Source organism: Typopeltis vanoorti, chromosome 9 (assembly GCF_054136105.1).
Source record: "Typopeltis vanoorti isolate ZY-2024b chromosome 9, IOZ_Tvanoo_1.0, whole genome shotgun sequence".
In the NCBI taxonomy this organism is placed as follows: Eukaryota; Metazoa; Arthropoda; class Arachnida; order Uropygi; family Thelyphonidae; genus Typopeltis; species Typopeltis vanoorti.
Genome location: NC_143557.1, coordinates 51,513,154 through 51,539,166, shown reverse-complemented (window position 1 = coordinate 51,539,166; position 26,013 = coordinate 51,513,154). Strand labels below are relative to the sequence as shown.

At 36.0% G+C, this 26,013-nt stretch overlaps 1 protein-coding gene and 1 non-coding gene across 2 annotated transcripts in view; both read right to left on the bottom strand.

The window, feature by feature from the left end:
• LOC150103039 (putative pyridoxal-dependent decarboxylase domain-containing protein 2) overlaps positions 1-26,013 on the bottom strand; it is a 468,473-nt gene that overhangs the window by 213,383 nt on the left and 229,077 nt on the right. Inside the window, exons 12-13 of the mRNA XM_090397610.1 lie at positions 21,445-21,522; positions 5,370-5,433 (exon numbers count right to left, since the gene is read on the bottom strand). Of these exons, the coding sequence (XP_090253736.1) occupies positions 5,370-5,433; positions 21,445-21,522 (142 nt within the window). The remainder of the gene's footprint in view (positions 1-5,369; positions 5,434-21,444; positions 21,523-26,013) is intronic.
• On the bottom strand, positions 25,902-26,013 carry LOC150103040 (U6 spliceosomal RNA). Its single transcript, XR_016548900.1, has one exon. It is a non-coding gene; the product is annotated as a U6 spliceosomal RNA (small nuclear RNA).

Here is a 26,013-nt window from a genome sequence, read left to right as displayed (position 1 = left end):
TAAAATAAAGTGCATATTTTAATCGTCATCACTGTCTTCCAAACTAACATTTCGTAGATGTTCTTTATTAATGAGTGGCCGGACGTTGTCATCACTTGAAATCTCTTGGCAATCATTTGCAAAATTGTCATTGCATTCTTTGGCTGGTTTAGTTATCAAGAAGTCAGTAATAAGACCTTGCTTACTGCTATGCTGCAATTTTTTTTATTTTTTATTATTAAGTTCATAATATGGAGCTAAATATCCAATTGTCTTGTGAATTTTCTGGAGAGCTCCATTGAGGGATATTATCCGCATAACTTCCCAACTTTCTTACCAAATCCAATTCTTCTGCTAATAATCTTTAAACTGAATTCTTTAATGGATTCATCACAATTAGAATCTCCAGCAGAACTTTTCCTGCCATTTGGTTCGACATCATCTATCAATTGCATCAATTCCTCCTAATTTAAATCTATTTCCCCATCAATTAATTCATTAATTTCGTTTTCAACGATATCGCAAAAGCCTTCTATGTAGCCATTACTATAAAACTAAAATTTTTACATGAAAAAGCATTACATATTGTATGCAACTCACCAGAAATAAAGTGTTCAGCTTGAGATTAACACACTTATGATTTTTAAACATCAAATTTTATCTTTGTTAAATTTGCGTCTGCCCTTATCATGCATGTAATTATAAGTAGCGAATTTATTTTAGGGGAAATACCCTTTAGCATGCATGTACATCAATTGTTTACCATATAAAGTGTTTATTATTGAAAATTGTCTTCATTTCCTGCTAGGAAAGTGCATTAAGTCGCGCAGTGAAAAATATATGAAAAGATAAAGGGTTACACCAATTTGTGTTTTTATCGAAACCGTGTTGTATAGGTATCGGGTTGAACAAGGGGTACTACAATTCATAGACCACGTTATACGAAGGTTACCTGTACTCTGCATTAGTTGTTCTTATACTATTTTCTCCAATCAATGCCATCCTACCATAATCATTCTTTTTTTTTTTTTTTTTTTTTTTTTTTTTTTGCAGCTTACATATCGAAAGAACTCCCTATGATTTTTTTTTTTTTTTTTTTTTTGGCTTCATTGGATAACAGCTGCTCATACAGAACTTTTTGCCAACAGTCGTCCTCCTTGCCTGTTCTTTGTATTCTTCATTGAACTGATTATTACAGCTCCTCTAATGTTGCCTCAATAATGCCTTTTTTTTTGTATTACAAAGCTTAATCTCTTCATTCATCCATTTCACATTTCACTACTATATAGTTCTAGAATATCACCCAAGCAGAATTGATTTCCTTTCCACCCAACTCCTCATTCCATGCTACACCTGCAAGTTGTCACTCAAGCTTCTCATAATCACCAGTCTTGCAGTTCCACATATACCCTTTCCTCACAGAAATCCTCATATGGTTGCAACCACCTAGGTAATCACTTTATGGTCACTCTCACCAAATGGAGGGAGATTTGACACCTCATCATTACATCCTCTGATGAGATCTGCTGTTACATACTGTCTGAGGTAGTTGTCCCTCACAAATTCAAGAAAATCATTTTCATTACTTCCAGTTTCCATCTTGTCATTCAATTGGTATTGCTGTAATTAAAATCACACATAATGATCAACCTTTTTCCATTTGCTTGGCTAATTTGCTTATACATTTCAAGGTCACTATCCTCCATATTACCAGGTCTGCAGCAACATCCAATGAAGTATTTTATTCTAATCACCTCTGCCTCAAAACTACTACCACTGTTCCTTCCCCATTGCATCTCTACCTTGTATGGATCTAACTTTTTTTTTTCCCACATCATCAATTGCACTCCACCTCCCTTTTTATCTTCACGACATACATCATACCATTTTTATCTCTATTCCTGTCAGGAAATTACCTCATCCAACCATGTCTCACTTATTTCAACAATTTTGGGGTAAATAAGCTCAATCAATGCAACCATTTCATTTCCCTTGTTTAAAATTCCTATATAAACTAACAGCTCATTCCTAGATCTATAACAAGTTTCACTGATATCGCTTATTAGATGTGACTTCTGAATACTTTTCTCCAGCCATTTCTTTTTCTCCTTACTATTCTCAGAACCTTCTTCAAATCCAACTGTTTTCCTTATATTCTGGTTCATCCCTTTCCCTTTTTGTCTACACATGCATTCACATCCTCCTGGAGCATCAACTTTTCTCACACTGCATTTCCTTGTCCACACTGAGTCTCCCGGTATCTCTTGCACATTTTTTTCTCATTCTCTATACTCACATGCTATTCACTTCTCCATTCATAAGCAACACTTCCTTACTTTCCTGATCTTTCACATCGCTTTTTTTTCCTTGCTCAAATTCATTCTTTGCACTCATTCTGCCTACCAGCAGGAGTCTCATTCCAAAACCATTCAAATGCAGTTCATCACTATTATACAGTTCAAATCATCCTTCATACTCATTCCACACATTAACAAACTGCACTCCTTTCTCTTCACACATTTCTGCTAACATATCATTCCTAATTCTTACTCACCATCTCATCTCGTCACTGTCATACCTGGGCAACATGCTGACAACCTTTTCTATCACACTGTTATCATTTATCCTTCTGAACAACCTGCTGATATCCAATCTTACATTCTCCTTCTTTCCAGTCATGTTATTTGTCTCTACTACTACCACTACCAACTCCTTTGCTTGCTTACTCCTTATATCCAACTCCTCAATCACTCTATTCACTTTACCTCCTGGAAAACAAACCTTGTGCATGTTTATGTTTACCACACCTCTAATAATTGAATCGCCACACAATGCCACTTGCAGGTCTTTTGTTACCTTTTTCATACAGACATTTGTTTTCGTCTTCTTCACTCTTCCATACATATCTCCAATTCTCTTCATTTCACTCTGCATTTGCCTCATCTCTTACCTGATCTCCACCAACTCGGCTTTCAAATCTTGTATCCTTTTTCACTATCCATGCTCATTATTTTATTGCCAGTCAAACTCACTTGTTTGCCATCAACTCCGCTTATCACCTTATCATTAACCACACTGTTTTTCAATGTCACTTTACTGTCAATTGAACTTTTTTTCTCACTATCACTTTCACACACTCTCTGAACATCCTCACAATCTTCAACTGCCATATCAGTTACGATGGCATGTTCCCTACTCATATTTAAACGATTCTTAAACTCATATTTAAGCAAGCCACATTGATCCATCAGAATATCGTATTCTCTCCATATCCACACTTGTTTTTTGCTCTTATTCAGCTTCTCTACATAAATGTTAGGGACATCTTCCCATGCATACATACTACATTCATTGCATCATACCATTTTTGAGAAATCCACAGCGTTTACTTTGTTTTCCAACCAGAGCGAAGCAATGATTTGCCTTTCACAACCATGTTGTATCGGTATGCTAACAAAAGCAATAAATTTATTATAATATTGCCTAAGAAATTAATCCAAACACTGCATTCCTAGACTGAAATATCTCATAGTAATAATTGATCTACAATTTAGATAATATTGAAACACATTTAAATATAAAATTTACTTATTTTGCTGCAGCTCACATGATGACCAATTCATTCCCTTTATTTATCTTAGCTTTAACATTATAATAAAATATTAGTAAATTACTAAGACATGACCTCTCCCTTTAGTAAACTCATGATATTCTTTGCAAACTATAGCTTGCCAATCAATCCATTTCTAATGAGAGTTTTCACCAACTTTCCTAACATCTTCACCACAATTCCACAGGTACTGCTAGGACAGTACCTGTGGAATTGTTTCTATCCCTGTTGGATCTTTCCTAGGCTAAGACTCAAATTATACAACCAGGTCAAGGATCATACAAGTACCTGCTGATATCCTTTCCATTCAGTTACTGATATTATGGAGAAGAACTTAGTATTCTCCCAAGTTTGTCAAAATTTCCAGCTTTGTAGTTCAGCATTCCAAAGTCAGTATAGCTCCCGGTCACCAACTGGTGGCAAAACAGTCAAATCTTAACTAATACCTTATATATAATACCTTAATCTAATACCTCTTCTGATGCAATATCTAACACACTGAACTTTTCTTCTTTCACATGCTACTTGCAAAAGTTATCTTGCAACAGATCAAATTCTCCTTCATGTTTTCTCTTCCACCCAATCAATATTCAGATAATTTGGTGATGCATTTCATAATCCCCCAACAGCTGACCCACTAGGTCTCTAACCACAAATCATCATATATTTTATCCTGTTAGCCTCACTTACTGCTGTATGGAACATTATTACTGTTAATGCTTTTGTGAATTTCTACAAAAAGCAGACTCAAATCATCTGATACCATCCAGGAGTCTATGAAGTGCCCTGTTCGTGCAATCAGGCTTACTATGGGCAGACAGGAAGAACTGTGGACATCTACCTCAGTGAGCATAAATACATCCGGCACTACCACTATGGCAAGTCAGGTCTAGCAGACCATGCTTTAGATATCCCTGCATGCAGGATCAATTGGAAAATAACAAAACTGCTGCACAGAAACATTTATAAGTCAGAGAGGTTATTCCTGGAATCAACAGAAGCCTTGAAACATACTCAACAAACTTCAAACAAACCTGAACAAGTATAGCTGTATAAATTTGCCAAAGATTTGGGAGACAAGTCATCTTAAGACAAATTAATGGTTTTGTGCTCAGAAGATACTGGATAGAATATCAGCAATACGTTAATAAATACTTATTTTCTTGTCAGTCTATGTTCTCATCGATGCCATTAAAATTAATCAACATGCACAATGAACACATAAGCCTTCCCACACGTATAATGGGATGAAAGATGGGGGAGAAAAAACAAAAAGCCATCCTTGGAAGGTATAAGGAGGATTTGGGGAGTGATGATACTTAATCTGATCTCTAGACATATAAAAAGGACTAGTTTTGATGCAACTACAGGTGTAACTAAGTATTACCAAATTAGTAATACTTTGGCATACTGTCTGAATTGTAATGAAACGTTTTTTCTCTTTTTGTCTCTGTCTCTGTGTGCGCGTGTGATCTCCAGATAATGACTAATATGATGGTTGAAACATCAGGAAATTAAAGTTATTTCTCCTAACATGGTGGTAGCATCCATAATTTTACCATAACATTCATGTTAAAAGAATAAGCATTACCAAAAACTCTGCCTTCTTTTAGATACCACAGTTTCTTTGCACTATAATACAAATATATTCTTATTAGTCATTAAAAGGTTTGTCGACGTCTTTCCATTATGAATGCAGCCCTAATGATACCAAAGGTCAAATGAATATAAACTGATAAATACTTGAAATGAAATAAATTCCCATTTTAAATATGTTTACCTTGTTGGTTTTTCTTGGCTACATACTGGAATACAACAACAGGAACTAGGATGTCAAATAATAACTATAAAAAACACAAAAATGTTGTAATTAGTTTATAGAACATATCTGACATTCTCATTCATCTCATTATTCAAAAAATATTTACGTTACCTATTTCTAGACATTTTTATTATTACTACTATTCAACCATTAATGCACAATTACTCAGAGAAGTCCAACAGCACTCAGTGCACCTATCACAACTCTCTTTGAAACAATAGTGCCACATATTTATCACTTTTAGATACAAATGCAACAGACTGGCACTCTTCACAACATAAAATCTATTTATTCAAAACATCATAAATATATATATATATATATTTCTTCTTTAAATACTGGAACAATATTCGAATTTACACTCCATATATTTGAAATTTACACCTGGTACAACTATATATAATGATTTATACAAAGTCATTAAATCTACAGTTGAATCACCTGGCTAATGGTAACATCTATCAAAATCTTGCAATCCAAACACACCTTCATGGAGAGTTCATGACATCCAACACTATGCTATTTCTTTCTTGAATTCAAATAAAAAGACTTGAGGATTCACAAACAAATTCTGGCAGTTTCTTGAGAAAAAGATAACATCCTTGAAGAATACAATATAATCGTGGAAAAATTAGAAAACGGATTTTGAGACATTATCTTCAGTTACAAAATAAAATGTTCGTGCATTAAACATTAACAAAAAATTTTTGTCTGCAAAAGCAGAATTTATGCATCTCCAAAGTAATTTGCCCACTTTGTTATATGCAAGGATACAAGTTCGATAGATAGATATAAAAATTTACCAAACAAACCATTTATTTTCATATAAGATTCACATCATACAGTTGAAGCTTTTTTCTTGTTGTTGCTAATTTTAGCAATATTAAGGAGAAGTAAATGCATATATGCTATCACAGATTTTTCCAATATTTACAACTTACCTTTTTTCCATTAATCTGGACATTGCCCATTAGTGTTCCATGTATTGAACTATTTAAAATAGCATATAATTCTCATAATAATAATTACATTATATATATATATATATATATATATATATATATATATATATAATTATTATTAGATTGGAAACAAGATTTTGATTCGTCATGATGAGGGGGATTTTTTATTTGGGCTTCTTCCCAATCTCAGATGGAGGTAGCATGGTTTTCCTTCCAGAAACTCTGGTTTTCATCTTGAATACAAGCAAATCAGCCAAGGAATACAAGAACACACACACTTAACAAAACTATCATCAGTAAGTGGCAGATGGTCTGTGGATATGGTTATAGATTCTACAGTGCAATAGTGAGCAGTATGAGTCCTGGACTCCCTTGTAGTGTCATGCAATAATAATATAATTATGCACACACACACACATCTCATCTATTTCTTTTACCTGCTTGGTTGGTCAAGTGAATACTATTACTTGACCTGTCATTCGACAAACAGGATGGATCAAGCATTAAAACTTGGAAACATCTACACAGCTTACAAAAGAATGCAGCAAAATGACCATTAGGTTCTGATCCAATACCAAAATCTCCAAATGGAGTGCCCTGTTAATAGGTATTCATATGGATGCTGAATTAATGAAAATGGGCTAGTTTTGGGACTTATTTTCAAACTGTATTCTATATTGGCTAAAACTGCATCTACCGTATGATGATAAAACAATCACTGAACAAGGGCAAATAGTAGAGAAAAGCTAATGGGGCTAGCAGAATCAGAATGTTCCATATTGACACAACTGCTGGTGCTATGGAGAATGAGAAGACAAAAACAGATAAGATCATTCTAAATAAGATAATTTACTGAAGCACAGGATATCAAGAAAAAAGAGGAAGGAGCCACAACATTCAACAGCACACAAAAATAGATGAGAACCATTTAAGTTACAAATGTAAAAGGGACAATCAGAATGTCCTAACAGCTCTTCTTCACTTATCACTATACCAAACTCTTTCAGGTCAGTTGCCTGGGTGACCATTGTCCCCTTGTTCGAATTACTTGCTCTCACATCTTATTCTACCATGTCCTTCTATTTTAATCTTCCTTTTAGTCTTTCCATACTAGGCATACATATTACTAATTACATAACTCTTCACATAGTCACTCAGCTATTTGTTCTCTCTCTCCTTCTGTCAACAATACTACAAACTGTTAAACTTGCCTGATTTTTTGTTCCTTATTCAACCATTCCTATTGAATTTATCTGATGGTGTGTGTGTGTGTGTGTAGATTGTTTATGCTTCTTTTCATTGTCCAATCTTTAGAATTATAACTTCATAAAAATAACTAACAAAATATCTATCACTGAACATACTACATTGTTCTATTTCATCTACCTACATCTCTGATATCAGTCTTTACATCAATATCTTCCACTCCACAACAAAGATATGTGAAGTTTTCCAACAACTATAAAGGCATATGGTAATGCCACTGAGCATTTTCCAATTAACCATAATTTCACACAATATATTGTCTTCGCTAATTATCCTCAACCGTTCTATTAGAATATCCATCTATAATTTCAATATCTCCTGTTCCTCAATTTCTACAACCAATACAACATCAGCAAACAAAAGCACACACCTCTTGTGAGTGAATCCAATGTCAAAACAAAATGGCATTGGATTCACTACCATATCACACTTCAAAGCAGAACTCGGATGTAGCACAACTTCATCTGGAAATCTTTTCCATATGTGCTTCTTATCTAAGTTACCATCCCTTGGACATATCTTATCGAGAGCAATGGCACTGACTCAACCAAGTACAAATGTTGTCAGCCACCAATTCATATTATAAGAATCATTAATAACAAATTTGACAAGTTGTAATTCTGGCCCTAAGATAAATATTCTCAGCCCACCCCTTTTATTTCAAGGCATTTAAATAAAATAAAGACTGCTCTAAATGTAATTAAAAAAAAAAACTGGCGCACAGTGAAAGTAGCAAAAAAGCAAGCAAACCAAAAATAATCACTAATTTTTTTCCTCCTCTGCTGATACCTTTACAGATTGCATCATTCAAATGACAGACAAAATTTAAGTATAATTTTTCTTACTAAATGAAACTAAAATATGAGGGTATTCAACTGATTTACTAAATTTGGAAAATACTTATTTCTTACATTTTTTATCCTTATATGAAGATTTCAGTTGAATCAGCCTACAAAAAAGGGAGGGAGATAAAGGCTGGAAGAGGTCATGCCACCTCTACTAGTTGCACTGTCTCAACTAATTTCAAGCAAATGTGAATAGGACCATAGCAGCAGCAGCAGCATGAAGAATTCCACTAATCCACTACTGGCCTGGTTGGCCAAGTGGTTAACGCATCCACTCCGCAACCAACAGGCTGTGTATTAGAATCCCACTATGAGCATGAACGTTTGCAATTGTCTTTAGGTTGTGATGAATTTCATTGCCTGGTGAGACCTGCTTACTGGAAGCCTAAAGTGGCTTAAAAAGTTTCATGTTTGGTCTCTAGAGCAGGGTTTCCAGACTAGGTAAACAATTAATTAAAAATACAAAAAAAAAAAATATATATATATATATAAAATTGATCAAAATAGGGGAAAAAAATCCTCAACCCATCCATAGTACAAAATGTATTATAGGTTTGCAAATAATCTTTTGTGGGTGGGAGCAACATAAAAAAAAATAATAAATATTAAAAGTAATATCAATATCTACCTTGCTTCTTGTTGTACATGGCACTTTATCTTATTATTATTATAATATGAGAGGTTTCTAATTAGACAACTAATATAGGAAATCATGGATACCTTCTTTTGCAAAATCAACCATGCCTTGAACAATCATGCCAATTTCTACATATATAGTAATCACATACAGGTGTTTTCTAAATTTTCCATCAATGTACATAAATGCTAAAATCATATTTACAATGAATTTTGCATTATATGGTGGAGATATCACGAGAATCACCAGATTACTCAATTCCTCCACAATAATACACCTCATTCCATCTTCTTGGCCAAACTAAATGATTTTACACAGCGACAATAAAGTGTGACATCACATTCTTCAACCTATTCAATCCATTTGTAGCAATATCATATCAGAACATCCTGACTTGCTCTTCAAATATAGCATCATCAGCATACAACTGAATATGGTACCCAAATTGTCACCTTTCCCTTTTGGGTCACTGCACTCTCCCCAATACACAACTCACTGGCTCCTATTAATTTAGTCATGTCTGTAATCAGACAACCAACTGACTATCCATCTCTATCATGTTCAATTTTGAACATGATAGAGATGGATTAGGAGTAGTTTGTCATATAATATTTATCAAATGCCTTAGCAAAAATCCAGAAAACTACCATATAAGCATCTCATCTGTCAAATTAATTAAGTACGATCCTTAACAATCCACATGCTGTTCTCTCAAAAGATTTTTATTCTATTCTATTCTATTCATGTTTGCATTTGATTACTAACACCTTCACCACTATATCTGATATGCACACTGGCTATAGTAAGCCTAAGTTACTGACACTGATTATCCCATGTAGTGGCATTTTTCCTGTTTCCACTTCCTGGAACTGTTGCTGTTTCCAGATTCTTGTTGAACAATTAAGTCAAGGGCACTTCCAGGTCCACACATTTCTTAAAAAAAAATAGGGCGATATCCCAATTAGTCCCACATCCTTATTAACATCAAGCTTACTTAAAATTCTGAATACTTCATATTACTGAACAGTGAGTCTTCTGTGTTCCTTCCTGCTGTTGCTGTTATTCAAAACTGCAACCTCTTCCTCCCCCAACATGAAATACACAGAAAAGATGTTCAATGAATATTTTATCAATATTTTCCATCTCCAGCAATTGAAATCAATCTTCCATATTCACACTTTCTTCTGCTAATACATAACTGCAGAATTCTCTAAGATTTTGCTTTACTGCTTAGGAAAGCATCTTTCATATACTAATTTCTCCTTTCTCACTATACTTGTCACCATCCTAGTCTGTATATTATATTCATCACATGCTGACAAGGAGTAGCTGTTCTCTATACCTCCTTCAAAATATCCTCTTTCTCACAGCTATTGCATAATATTATGATTCATCTATTTCACCACTAATTTATCCACATAATTTTAAATAGTAACTGATTTCAAACCAAGACCCAGACAATACTGATTTCTTATCCCTTGAAATAAGCAAACCAAGGCAGGGCATTAATGTTTCTTTAGTTTATCATATTCGTCTGCTCTGTCTCCAAAAGATTTCTCCCGTCAAAACCATATGATCACTCTCACCAACAAGTAACATCGTGGAAGCATCCTCTGTTATCAGTGGATGAGACAATATTATTAAATCCAAAATCATATTCATGTGTTGTCAAACTACATACCACAAGAAGTTATCTCTAATTAGCTCAAGGAATTCAATCTGCTTATAATTATTTCTGGCTTCCAGTAAACGTACAATGGTTTAAGACATCCATGATTATCATCTGCATGTCACTCAGCAGTATCTGTCAAGTGACATGTCATTTCCATACATTTCCTGGCCAGCAGAAGCAACCCACTATATACAATGTGTTTTAATTTTAAGTATTCCAATTCAAAGCAAACTGTAAAGAGAACCAGTAGATGAAATAACCTCAAACTTTGTGATTACCTAACTGGATCACAGAGAAGAGATTTTGACCATAAAACAATTTGTTCAAAAAATGACTAATAGAGGAAATATGGTGTTGTGAGACAGGAAATAGTGAATTTTGCATACCACATGAGCTGTAAGGCAGTATAAATAAAGAAGCAAGATGACTCTATAGTCATGTAGCTTCAGTTTGCAGCATTTTCCCCATGGGGAAAATACCTTGCAAGCACAGATACTTGAAGACTGAGAAAAAGCTCTATGACACCAAATGTAGTATGATGCATAGTTCATCAATTTGAAGATGCAGTGAGACAGTCCAGCCAAGAAGAGGGTGTAAATCTGAAATTCCACAAATGACTGAAGATGTTGCAACTGCAGTTGAGCAGTCAAATGATAATTCTGTGGGTTCCTGCAGTGCACATGGCATAGCAAGATGATCAGATTTGCCATAAACAATAGAACGGAGAATTTGCATAAGGCATTACAATGCTACCCATATAAACTCATCCATAGCTAAGTGTGGCAAATGGGAGATGCCACTAGAAACATTTGCATTGACATTTTTGGTATGTATGGAAGTGACCAAGGATTGGCTGTGGATCTTATGGAATGATGAAGCACATTTTCATGTTAGTGGAACAGTAAACACTCAAAACTGCATGCTACAGTGAATCCATGTGCATTTCAAGCTCCCTTACATTCACTTAAGATTACAGCATGGATAGGATTTACAGCCAAATTTGTTATCGAACCACTTTTCTTCAAAGAAATCCATTGAACTGGAACTAACCTGCATGATCATGGCTGGGCATTATCGGAACACATTGAGCAGTTTTGTCTTCCTGCAATTACCGCAAAGAGGGTGGCTGAGCACAAAAATGTTGATGCAACATGGAGCACTGCCCCACCTTGGATATGAAGTTCAGTAGTGCTGTGTCAACATTACACAGAGGATAAGTAATCTATCACTCATTTACTATGAAATCGCCACTGTGTTCACCAGATCTTAACCCCTGTAACTTTTGACTCTGAGGTTACCTAAAATGCATGGTAAATCATTGCAAGTTCTTCAACTGGCAGATCTGAAAGACAAAATTGCATATCATGTAAAAAACTTTTCGAGAAATCAGTTGCATTCCATTGTAAACAATTCTATATGATGGTCTAAGTATATGGTGTGGATTTCTCAAAAATGGTACAGTGCCATGAATGTAGTATATATGCGTGGAAAGATGTTGTGGATATTTATGTAGAAAGGCTGAATAAGAGAAAAGAATGAGTGTGGGTATGTAGGAAATGCAACTTTTGATGGTCCAAGGCTTGCTTAAATGCGAGTTTAAGCATGGGTAGGGAAATAGCATTGTAACTGACACGGCAGTAGAAGATTGTGCAAATGTTCAAATAGTATGCAAAAGTGATAGTGAGAAAAAAAAGTTTGATTGACAATAAAGTAGACGATAATGACATTGAAAAATAGAGTGAAATTAACAATAAAGAGGTCAATAATGATGATGAAAAACAGTGAAATTAATGGTAAGGTAATGAGCAAGGTTAACAGTGAAGAAGCGTGTGACTGGCGATAAAGCAAGAGTGAATGATAGTGAAAAAGGAAACAATATTAGAAAGTTGAGTTGGTGAAGATGAGGTAGATGTGGAGTGAGAGGAGTAGAATTGGAGACATGTATGGAAAAGTGAAGAAGATGAAAACAAATGCTGTTGGCATGAAAAAGGTAACAAAAGACCTGCAAGTGACATTGTATGGCAATTCAATAATTAGAGTGGTAAACAAAAAGATGCACAAAGTTTGTTTTCTGGGAGGTAAAATGAATAGAGTGATTGAGATGTTGGATATGAGAAGTAAGCAAGCAAAGGAGTTGGAAGTGGTAGTAGGGACAAATAGCATGATGGAGAACAAGAAGAATATAAAATTGGATATCAGGAGACTGATGTGAAGGATAAAAGATAATAATGTGATAGGACAGTTAGTCAGTGTGTTGCCCTGGTATGACAATGACGAGATGAGGCAGTGAGCAAAAATTATGAATGATATGCTAGCAGAAATGTGTGAAGAGAAAGGAGTGCAGTTTGCTAATGTATGAAATGAGTTTGAAGGAAGAATGAACTGCATAAGAGTGATGGACTGCATTTGAATGGTTCTAGCGCGAGTCATTTGGAGAGACTGCTGCTGGAAGGTAGAGTAATGAGTACAGAGAATGAATCTGAGTAAGTGATAAGTGATGTGAAAGAGCAGGAGATTAAAGAAGGAGAGATTGAAATGGTGCTTATGAATGAACAAGTGGGTAACATGAGTGTAGAGAATGAGAGAACAAGTGTGCAAGACAAACAGGGAGACCAAGGATGGACAGGGGAATATGACATGAGAAAAGTTGATACTCCAAGAGGATGTGAGTGTGTGTAGACAAAAAGGGGAAGGGGGGGGATGATCTGAGATGTAGGGAAAACAGGTGGATTTGAAGAAGGTTCAGGGATGAGCTAGGAGAAAAAAAAAAAATGGCTCAAGGAAAGTACTGAGAAGTCACATCTAATAAGTGGTATCAGTAAAACTTGTTATAGATCCAGGAATGAGCTGTTAGTTTGAATAGGAATTCTAAACAAGGGAAATGAAATGGCCGCATTGATTGAGCTAATTCGCCCCAAAATTGTTGAAATAAGTGAAATATGGTTGGATGAGGGTAATTTCCTGACAGGAATAGAGATAAAAATGGTATCATGTATTTCGTGAAGATAGAAAGGGTAAAAAGGGAGGTGGAGTGCTATTGATGATATAAAAAAATTATATCCATCCAAGGTAGAGATGCAAGGGAGAAATAGTGGTAGTGGTTTTTGAAGGAGTATGGTGTGAAAAGAATGAAATATTTCATTGGATGCTGCTATAGACCTGGAATGTGGAGGGTAATGTACAAGTAAATGGAAAAAAGGGTGATCATTATGGGTGATTTTAATTATGACAATATAGATTGAGATGACGAGATAGCAACCAGAAGTAAAGAAAATGATTTTCTTGAATTTGTGAGAGACAATTGCCACAGACAGTATGTAACAGAGAGCCCACAAGGATTAAGGGGGGGGGGGGTCTTGGATTTGATCATCTCATCAAAGGATGTTATTATAATGAGGTGCCAGATCTCCATCCAGTTGGTGAGAGTGACCATAAAGTGATTACCTGTGGGTTTGCAACCATATGAGGATTTCTGTGAGGGAAAGGGTATATGTGGAACTAGAAGGCTAGTGGACTATTATCCTTCTAGGGTAGCTTGCAGGTGTAGCATGGAATGAGTAGTTGGGTGGAAAGGAGATCAATACTGCTTGGGTGACATTTGAGAAGTATCTAGTAGAAGCAATGTCCAAATGTATTTGAAGGGTCAGGAGGTTGAATAAGGTAGGTGTGAAATGGATGAATGAAGAGATTAAGATTATGATACAGAGGAAAAAGGCATTAAGGAGGCAACATTAGAGGAGTGGTAATAATCAATTTCATGAGGAATACAAAGAACAGGCGAGGAGAATGACTGTTTTGTAAGGGTAGCAAATGTGGTATGAGCAGCAGCTAGCCAATGAAGCCAAAAAAAAAAAAAAAAAAACCCTAGGGAGTTCTTTCGATACGTAGCCTGCAAAAAAAAAAAAAAGAATGATTATCGTAGGATGGCACTGATTAGAGAAAATAGTATAAGGACAACTACTGCAGAGTATATCCTTGAGATAATTAATGAACAGTTCATAAAGGTCTTTCATCCTTGAGAATGTGACATAGTGGAGAGTTTGAGAGCAGTGGATGATGAGGAGACTGACTGTGAGTGAGGATGAGGTATATGGGGAATTACTTGATATATCACTGCATATTTTGAAGGAATATGCCCAGGGATTGACGTCTGCCTTGACATATTTGTTTAATAAGAGTCTTACACTAGATCAAGTTCCAAAGAATGGAAAAAAGGCAAGATTGTACCACTTCATAAAGGAGATGACAAAATTCAAGCATAAGATTATAGGCTAATCTGTGTGTCAGGTGTTGTGATTTAAGTGTTGGAAATGCTGGTGAGAATCAGGATCCGACATTGATTTAACAACAATGGTATTATCTTTGATGAATAGCATAGATTTTCTAAAGGAAGGTCATGTTTTAGTAATCTACTTCCTTATTACAATAAGGTGATAGCAACATTGGACATGGGAGATGGATACAGTGTAGTATACTTAGACTTTGCAAATGATTTTGATAGATTACCGCATGAGAATTTGATAGTCAAACTAGAGTGCAATGGACTGGATATTAGTCTAGTGCACTGGATAGGAGATTGGCTGTCTGATAGTCAACAAGTTGTGTATGGATGAATAATATCCCAGAAGAAGAAAGTTACTAGTGATGTGCCTCCAGGATTTGTTTTAGGGCCATTGCTGTTTAACCTGCATGTTAATGATATTGTTGAAGATTTGAATGGGGGATATACAGTTGTTTGCACATGATGCAAAGTTGGGAAAACTATGAGGAGTAGAGCAGATGTGGCTTTACAAGAAGACTTGAATAGACTGAATGAATGGGCATGGGATTTGGGGATGCCAGCTCAATGTTGTAAAATGTCAAGATTTTAAAATTTGGCAAACAAATATGGGATGTAGAATTTACTTTTGGTGAGGATATATTGTTAGAGGTGGAGTAAATAAGAGATCTTGGGGTCATGGCGGATAAGCATCTAAAATTTAGAGGACATATTGATGAAATTGTGAGGACAACACAAATTCTGGCAATCATGCGGAAAACACTGACATTTAGAAGGAGATTTTCATTCATTTGTATAAGACTCTGATTAGGACTATGCATAGTAGTCCACAAATGGACTACTATGCATAGATTTAACCACCTGGTTTTAAAAAGGATAATGAGTTGTTGGAGAGGGTCCAGAGGTGATTGACCAAAATAATTTCTAATCTCTGGAATGTTGAATATGAAGAAAGGTTGAGACAATGCAATTTGCAGAGTCTACTGGATAGGAAGAAGAGGGGTAATATGATAGAGATGTACAAGTTGTTAAGGGATTGTTATAGGATTAACATTGAAAAGGTTTTTCATAAAATGGTGGGAGACTGGGAGAGAACAAGAGGTCTTCCTTGTAGAGTGTATAAGGAGGATGTGAGCAAGGGAGTGAGAAGCAGGTTTTTTGCATGGAGACTTATGAATGAATGATGTATAGTATTGCATGAGAGAATGGTGTCTGCAGAGAATTTGAATGTGTTTAAGAAATGGCATGATATGCTGTGTGTATGAGAAAAGGGATCTCCTAGATGTATCTGTGACTTCATCTGGGATAATAATAATAATGACATATATATATCTTTAGTTTTTTTTTTTTTTTTTGTAAATTTCTGTAGTAATTTTCAAAATACAGATTGTGTGAATTCTTTCTGTGCAATTCTTTTAGCCTTATATTTTACTTAAATCAGTGATCCAGTAGTTGTGTACATTTATTTTACCTTTTTTTTTTGTTTTATTATATCTGGATTTCTTATTAGCACTGGTTGCCATTTTGATAAATTCATTATGTAAATAATTTACATATTATTATTCATGATGAAACTTTTATCTTTCATCCATTTATCAAGCTTGCTGCAATTGACCCCAATTTCTGTGTTTTCTTGAATCGGTGTAGTTTCAGTTGATGCTGCTGTGTGGCAGAGAGAGAGAGAGAGGGGGAGAGGAGAGTCAGTAATATATTGATGATCTGAGATAATGCTAAAATAGACTGCTGCAGATATGCTCTACAGATATGTGTTGAAGATATTTGCAAGGATAGAAAAATCACTCTTATAGTTTACTGAATAAGTTGAAGAGGCAGTCTTGAAAAAGAAGAAATCATACACAAAGCTCAAAGTAAATACATAAGTAGATGTCCCCAGAGAATACAGAGTAATTAAACAAGCCATGGAAAGACTGCTAAAAATACAGAAGATAAATATCACAAGGTAGCAAAATGTTCTGGAGGCAACTGAAAAAACTTGGAAATAGAGAAAAGCATACTATAAATGAAGTAAACATCATAAAGGTGATATAAAGAGCAAAAAGCAAGCCTTTTAGATGTCTGTGGTAATTATTTGAAGAATCATTATGTCACATAAGCAGTGACACTACTGTAGCAGTAAAGGTTCAAGAGGAATGCAATCAAGCAGCAGAAGAAATCAGAAACCTGAAGGGCACCTGGAGTAAATGATACTTAGCTAGTAAAATAGAAATACAGAAATTTCATAGAAGTTTTTCACAATTCAGCCTAGTCAGAAGGTCAAATTCCAGATGGCTGGAGTAAAGTCCTCATGATAACATTTATATATATATATATATGTGTGTGTGTGTGTGTGTGTGTGTGTGTGTATATAGGAATCGGATAATTGAATAACTGTGGTAACAAATTTGATATGGAAATCAGTAAATTTGATATGAAAATAGGCAGCAATGTAGAAAGCCATTAACCATATTCTCAACAGAGACCTAAATAACACTTAAAATATTTAAGCTATTCAGCCACAATTTTTAGTGAAGATGAAAAATTAAATTAGGAAATAAACAACAGAACAAGCAAAGTTGTTTATTATTGTTATGTTGGAGGTTTAATGGATTTTTTACAACACTCAAAAAGAATTAAAATAGAATTTAATACTTCCTACATTTCCTAGATGTAATCCCCGTAGATGTCCTAGTGACTAGGACGAAATATAGGAAGTATTAAATTCTATTTTAATTCTTTTCGAGTGTTGTAAAAAATCCATTAAACCTCCAACATAATGTCCTCACAGCACTTAAGCCTCTACACAAGAAAGCAAAGTTGGTAATATGGAGAGTCAGCTGAATGCTGTGTGGCATTCAGCTGACTACCACACAATGACATGGAATAAGAGAAATTAGCCAAAACATTAAACTAAACAGTATTCAATTTTAATTTATGGATCTGAGAATTAGGTTAGGAATAAACAGCTGATTCAAGATAGAGACCACACATATTAGTTCTGAGAAAAATCATGGAAGTGAGCAGATCATATTAAGCACCTCCATAGTGCAGCTAGAAGAACGACTGGTTTTTGCAGATGACCTAGTTCTGCTTAGCTCTTCGACAGATGTCCTCCAGCAGGCCCTGGATAGGTTTGTAGCTGTTTATGCAGAAGCCAGAATGAAGATCAGTGTGGCCAAAACTGAAACTTTTGTGGTCTCAAGACAACCATCTCTGTGCACTCTACATGTGAGTGAAGTCCCACTGAGGCAGGTGGAGAAGTTTAAATACCTTGGGTCCATATTCACGAGTGATGGAAAGTGGGACGTAGAACTAGATACTCGAATTGGCTCAGCAAGTGCAATATTGCAGGAGCTTGGCCGTTTGGTAGTATTGAAGTGGGAGTTAAGCTAGAAGGCAAAGCTGGCTGTCTTCAATACAGTCTATGTTCCCATGCTCACCTATGGTCATGAGAGTTGGGTAATGACCAAAAGAATGCAGACAAGAATCCAAGCAGCTGAAATGAGGTTCCTTCGAGGGGTTGCAGGGCTGACAAGACTCGACACAGTCAGAAGCTCTGCAATTCAGGAAACCCACAATACTCAACCGCTGCTTCTCCGTGTTGAGAGATCACAGTTACGTTGGTACGGGCACCTGGTCAGAATGCCACAAGAGAGGCTCCCTCAGCAGGCCCTCTTTGCCAAGCCAGAGAGTGAGAGGCCACGTGGAAGGCCAAGTACTCACTGGATAGATTATATCCAAAACCTTGGGTGGACACGTTTGGGAATCCCACCAGAACACCTGAGCTTGGTGGTGGAGGATCGTGACCATTGGAAGTTCCTCTTGCAGCTGCTGCTCCCACAACCCAATTAGGAAAAGTGGGCCTTGAAGATGTATGTATGTATGTATAATTTAATGTGAGTGAAGCTGTATACTGAATAAATTTATATGGAATTACAAAGAAAGTAGCCAAAATGCCAAAATAGCAATATACAGGACTGTTCGATCCAATTTTATGTTATGGATCTAGAGCCAGGTTAGAAATAAAGCACTTGACCAAATATTAGGACCACAGATATGAGAGCTGTGAGAAAAATTAGGAACCTAAACAAATGGCATCAATGGCAGAATAATAATAACAATGAAGACATTAGGAAGAAATTTGACATTGTTTGCATTCAAAAGTGCATGAGCAGGGCTAATCTAAGGTAGGATGTCACTTAAGCAGAATGGGAGAAGAAAGATTAACAAAACAGGTGTTTGATGCAAGATGGAAGGAAAGACCCAGAAGAAGACCAGGGTCTAGGTAGCTTGATTCAGTCAAAAGTGCATTAGAATAATGAAATATTCCTATCCTATCCTTCCCATCTGTTCCTTAGGACAGGTTGAACCCCCCCAGTGAGGGGCTTACAACGAATTAATGCAGCCAGTTTGTCACTCCTCTGCTGCATCACCTAAGGGCAATATTCATGACTTCAATACACGTGTTTACGGGGCTGGTTTGCTGTTCTGGGGAACGAAAAACCTGAGTTTCCAGGTGAAAAAAAAAACCCTACCTCTGCATGAGACTGGCTAACTTGCTTTTCGTCGAAAGAAACCAGATAAAAATTCCTCAGATCACTGATGGGAATTGAACCCAGGTCTTTCCGACCAAATGGCTTCAGTCTATATCGAGTGAGCTACGGAGGCTCATGAAATATTATATACAATAATACTGGAGTGCTGACAAGTTAGACTAATTTGAAGGGAAATTGTTGATAGGAGATTAATAATAATGTAAACTTAATCATGTAGTGTGTCATCATAGCCTGAGACCTCCTTGTAGGTACACATCAGGAAACTGATAATGAAGGTATTCCCTTATTATGTTTCTTTGTCATGTATTTCTCAACCCTGCTTTATCTTCTCTTTACTTAAAACTTGGTGAATGGTCAACTGCCTTAACTATCGACTGCAGCCATTTATTTATTTCTACTAGATCTTATGTTCGCACACTCTATAGTCTAACAAATTTATTTGTGTTACAACTACACCAGTTCGACTATGTACTGAGTGTGAGATCATAAGATTTTAAACTTAAGACAAAACAGATATTGTTAGCTTTCCCTACTTGTGTTAATCTTTACGATTACACCAGTTCGACTATGTACTGAGTGTCAGATCATAAGATTTTAAACTTAAGATAAAGCAGATATTGTTAGCTTTCCCCACTTATGTTAATCTTTACCTTTAATTAGTCATGGCTTGGCTTTATCTTATGGAGGTTTGAAATTTTCAGGACAGTGCATTGACAGAATCAGTCCAATGTGTTGTTCACAAACCATTTAATTAAATCAAAAAGGAATATTTACAGTTTGATTCACATAACATATATACACAATTGCATATCAATTGTATATATATGTTATATGCAATTGCAAAAGCTAAATCACATTCTAGAATATCCTGCCAGTCATATATACACAAACTGATAATAAAGCATACCTTGAGTAACCTTAATTCAGTACGAATTTACATTACTCATTGTACCCATAAACAGACACACTTGGTGTATGTTCTTGTTTGGAATTATCACATACATGAGTACTTACAATTCTTGTTCAGCACTGAATTACAAGGAAGTTCTTGTAATTCAGTTCAGCAGTGGCTAGTTCTTGACTTCCCGCTAAATTTCTTCTATGTCTCAGTCGTCAATTATTCTATGCCCTTTAGGACCCTTGGGACGCTCCTCTTTTGATTACTGACAACGGACCTCATGTGGCGGCAGACCCAAGTAGAAGATTCCGAAACCCAAGACTTTTGATGCTTCTCTTTCAATTACCGACAACCGGCCTCACGGCAGACCCAGGTGAGAGAAGGTGAAAACCCCTAAGACAAATTCCTTTTCAACAGCTTGCCTTATAGGCCCGGACTTCCATTGTATGCATTCGCATGGCTCTATAAAATTACATATATGGTCAGGTGTTGACATTCGACCATGATGACATCATACTTTGCATGTCTTTTGAAACTGCCATATATGGACATAAGTTAAAAGTGTTACATAATGAAGTTATGTGCCACATTATTTCAAAAAAAGTGCAATCTCCTTAGAAAAACATGATAAGAGCAAACATGATAAGATACATATCATGAGAGATTTTACACACATCAGATGCAAGATCTAGCAATCTCAAGTATTCTTTCTTTGAACTGCTTTGTCTGAAATCTTTATCTCACCATTAAATTTGTAAATTTTGATTTATAAATCATTCAAATTTTATTTCTATGACATTTGTTTTTTCAACAATGGTGTTTTATTTCATGATTGTCAAGAACACTATTAACTTTAATTATTAATAACTGTCAAATTCAGTAATAATTATACAATAAACAGGTTTAAAAACAAGAGCTTACTGTTGTGGTGATAGATTTACTAACTACATCAGCAACAGAATATGTTTTTCCTTCCTTTGACTTTAGCCTTTCTTTTCCCTAGAAAAATATTAACAAGTATTACGGTTTTTTATAAATTTTTCATAGGAAAAAAAAAATCAACTAATTTTAATACAAACAAAATAACCTAGCCATAAATATGATGACATATTTACAATACCAAGAAAGGTTTGGGGATTAGCAATATTCCCCCAAAATTTAGGATTACTTCATATATTCAGCCATCCATCATTCTAGTCAATCTCTGTATGTAGCATCAGAATTCTACATACAGAAATTGACTCCAGACTTGGATGGGAATCGAGCCCCAGAAAGACCTGGGTTCGACTCCCATCCAAGGCATGAGGAACCTTTATCTAGTCTCTTTCAAGTAAAGGTGACTTAGCCAGTCTCATACAGAAGTAGGAGGTTCTTTCACCCAGAAACTCAGGTTTTTTGTTCCCCCAGAATAGGCAAACCGGTGCCGGGAACACACGTGTCTACAGACATAGGACATACTGGGAAGCATAGGCTAACCACCTTATCATCAAAGCGGTTGTGGTTTCAAATTGTAATTGGGCCATGCCTAATACGAATGTAACAGGCCACTAGGCCTAATATACGTGAAAGGAGGACTAAAATTTGTCAAGACAAGTAAAATTTTGACTTAAAGGAGCAATTTTAATATGTATGTACTAAAAGTTGCTTAAAGTAGAACTGAAAGTGCAAATGTATTGACTTTGTGAATGAATTTCCCATTTCCATAGGAAGGCAGACTGCCACTTAGTGAGAGGCAATCAAAACTTGCTGTTGAAAAGATGTTTGATTTTTGTAGTAAAAAAGTGATTTAAGATTTGCCTTTTGGTGTAGTTTTGTTTATTTTTAAAGCTTAGCATAACTAAGTGATTGTGGAGATTTGATTGTGTTTGAAACAGACTTTTACTTTTACAATTTTGAAGCATGCAGTGAACAACAACAAAATGGGAATACAAACGAGACTAGCAAATCGTGCAGTGAGAAACTCAAATGCAATCAATGGTGTGGATGTTTCAAGAATGGTAAGTTGTTGTGAATGCAATATGTATATGAGGAAGAATGTGGAGAGGATGAACAGCAGACGAGAGGTGATATGGATATGTCAAAAGTCTGATATTCTGTTGGACAAGTCAGTAGTAAATGCAAAACTGGCAGATGGAATGAAGGCATGCATAGTTGCAGGAGCAAATGACTGCATGAATCACAGAATGAAAGCAGTTGCAGGAGCAAACGATTATATAAATCATGGAATAGAAACGAGTGGGACTATGGGAATAGGTGAGAAAATGAAAGTGAGTGACACTAGATGAAGGAAAGATGGAATAAGGAAACAAAATTGAATTACAGACTGACAAATAGTGTAAATGCCAGGATGCAAGACTTGAAAAATGAGTTGATCAGAATGAGAAGTGAAAGGAAAGATGTGCAAAGTGGGATGAGCAGTTTAGTGGATAAGAATGGATGAGCATAGATGGTCAGGATGAAGGAAAGCAAAGAAAAAGAGGTGACAAATGACTCAAAAATACTGAAGAATAAAAATTACATTATTAGTGGTGTGGTAAATGAAAGATTTCATAAGGGTGTTTTCTGAGAGGGAGAATAAGTACGATAACTGATGCATTACATAAAAGAAGCAGATGAGCAAGCGAGTTGGTGGTGACTGTTGGAATAAATGACTTGGTTGGCCATGAAGAGCATGTAAGAAAGGATATCAGGAGGTAATTACTGTATATTTTTCTGTGTATAAGATGATACTTATTCTAAAATTTTTATACCAAAAATTGGGGGTCATCATGGGGTAACCGGTTGAGAGACCCATGGTTGTCATGGCGAAACTGCCGGTACCTTGTCTATGCAAACAGGCTTCTGCCCAATCACTAGCCTTTGTTAACTCTGTCAAATGACGTCATTAACGGTTGATTCTGAATAAAACAATCAGAACTCTGCAAGCATTCATACATCTGCAACTCATTGGCAGGGTAAGTTAATGCATTAACAATATTTTGAGCACTAGCCGATAAAAATGTCAGAAAATAAAAAAGGATTGTCATATTCTTCAAAATTCAAGTTAAAAGTCCTCATTTACGCAAAAGAACATGGAAATAAAGTTTCAGAGAGACAGTGTGGGCCTTATCCCACTGAGTGTATGACTAGGCAGTGGAAATGTTTAAAATACTGATTTCTTAAATTTGAATTCGAAAAAATAGGGCTCGTCTTATACGTGGGGGCATCTTATACATGGAAAAATATGGTATTATTATACAGTATTTCCATGGAGTCCAGAGACTCACTGTAGGAGATCCAAATTAACTATTATACAAACAAAACATATCATATCTCTCCTTAAACTCATCTACATCTCATCTACACACCCCTTATTAACCACACTCTTCCACAAATTCCAAGAATGATCCCTAGTTCTCAAGACTATTTGTCATATATATTGAAAAATTTCCTTTGCATCAACTTTATACAACCACTTTAATATCTTGTAAGTTTCTATCATGTCCCTTCTTTACGAACTTTTATTATATTATTTATTTATATTTATTTATATTTATATATAACATTTATTATATTATATATCAATAACCTACTTCAGTTAACCTCTAACCCAATACACAGTTTTGCAGATGACAGCACATTACATTCCTCCCTTTCATTTGATAAACCCTACTCTACACAACTCACCTCAACCCACAGAACATCAACCACCACTGCCCTTAATTCTGACCTCCAAGACATCCACCAATGGGGCTCAGATAACCTCGTCAACTTCAACGCCAGTAAAACCCAGTTCTGTCTTATTTCTCACAAAAAAGAACCATTTACCCCCAGCATTGTTATACGCTACTTCACCTCTAAACAGCTGTTAACACTATACAAGTCAAAAATCCGCCCAGCTCTCAAATACTGCTCTCACATCTGGAGTGGGGCTCCAAAAAGCTCCCTCAAAATGCTTGACTCAATACAGAGGAGAGCAATTAGACTAATAAATGACCCATCCCTCATCAACTCACTTCCCCCACTTTCACATAGACGCTCGGTCTCTGCAATCTGTATATTCTATAAATATTTCCATGGGAAATGTTTATCTGAAACAGCATCAATAATTCCCCCACCCTACTAAGCCCATTGGAATATGTACAGCTGCCACCCAACATCTTTTCACAGTACACCTCGAAACCCACAGAACAAGTTTCTTTTCCTCCTCATTCATCCCTGCTACTGCAGTACTGTGGAACAGTCTTCCCCCCAGACGTATTTCCCAAGGAATACAACATACAGGCATTCAAATCAAATGTAAACAAGTTTCTCCTTTCGCACCCCACCACCCATATACGGTACTAACATACCATAGGTTGACCAGCCAACCTCCTGTACATAAAAAAATAAAATAAAAATAAAATAAAATAAACTTCGTAAACCACACTCCTCCAGCCTATCCTCATAAAGATCATTCCACCGACCTGTCAACAACTTAGTCACTCAACTTTGAATATCCTCTACCACTTCCTAGTCCACAAGAAATCCAGGCGACCAAATATGTGCACAGTAGTCAAGATGCAGCCAAATCATAGCCTTATAAAGAGGAATAATAACTTCCCTATCTTTACTTCTTTGCATATTTTTCAACATCCAAGTAATCATGTGACCTATTTTATCAACCTTTGCAATATGCCCTCTGAACTTCAACTCTGTCCATCCTTATCCCCAACTCCCTTTCCTGCAATCTAGTACCATTATTATTATTATTTGGTAACCTCCATGGAGCCAAACTCATCATGGAAGGCTCATTCAACCAGCAATATGTTTATCATAATAAGCTTTGAAGTTATTTACACTCCTGAACTCACAATGCACTCAGGCAATGCATTGCACTCACTAACAACTCTCCACATAAATCTACTCCTCACATCCTCCTTCACCACATCTTTATACAACTTCTGCGGATGACCTCTCGTTCTAACCATCTTAACAGCTACTCTTTTAATAATTTCTTCTGTATTAATCTGATAGAATCCCTTAACTTGAAGGTCTCTACCATATCTCCTCTTTTCCTCTATCCACCAACCTCTGTAATCCACACTCTCTCAACTGCTCTTCATAGCCAACATTCCAGAGTCCTGTTATCAGTATGGTTATTCATCTTTAGACCCTCTCTAGTGTTTCCACATCATAATGAAAACTAGGTGACCAAACCTGAGCACAATAGTTCGTGTGTGGTCTGACCAATGCCTTATACCACCACCTTCTTATCCCTGCACATCAATGTACTTTTTATCATAGCAGCAATATGATGTGCAGTCTTTGAAACACATGCGATGCGCCCTCAGAACTTCAGTCTACCATCACTCCAAGATCTCGAATCTCATCCACTTCCTGAAGTACAGCTCCAACAATAAAATGTGAAACGTTTCATGATTTGCGTGTCATCCTTGCGCAGGGGCTGTCAACCATGCTAATCTTCTCTCTATCATTCCAATTTTAATATATGTACAGTTGAAACAGTAT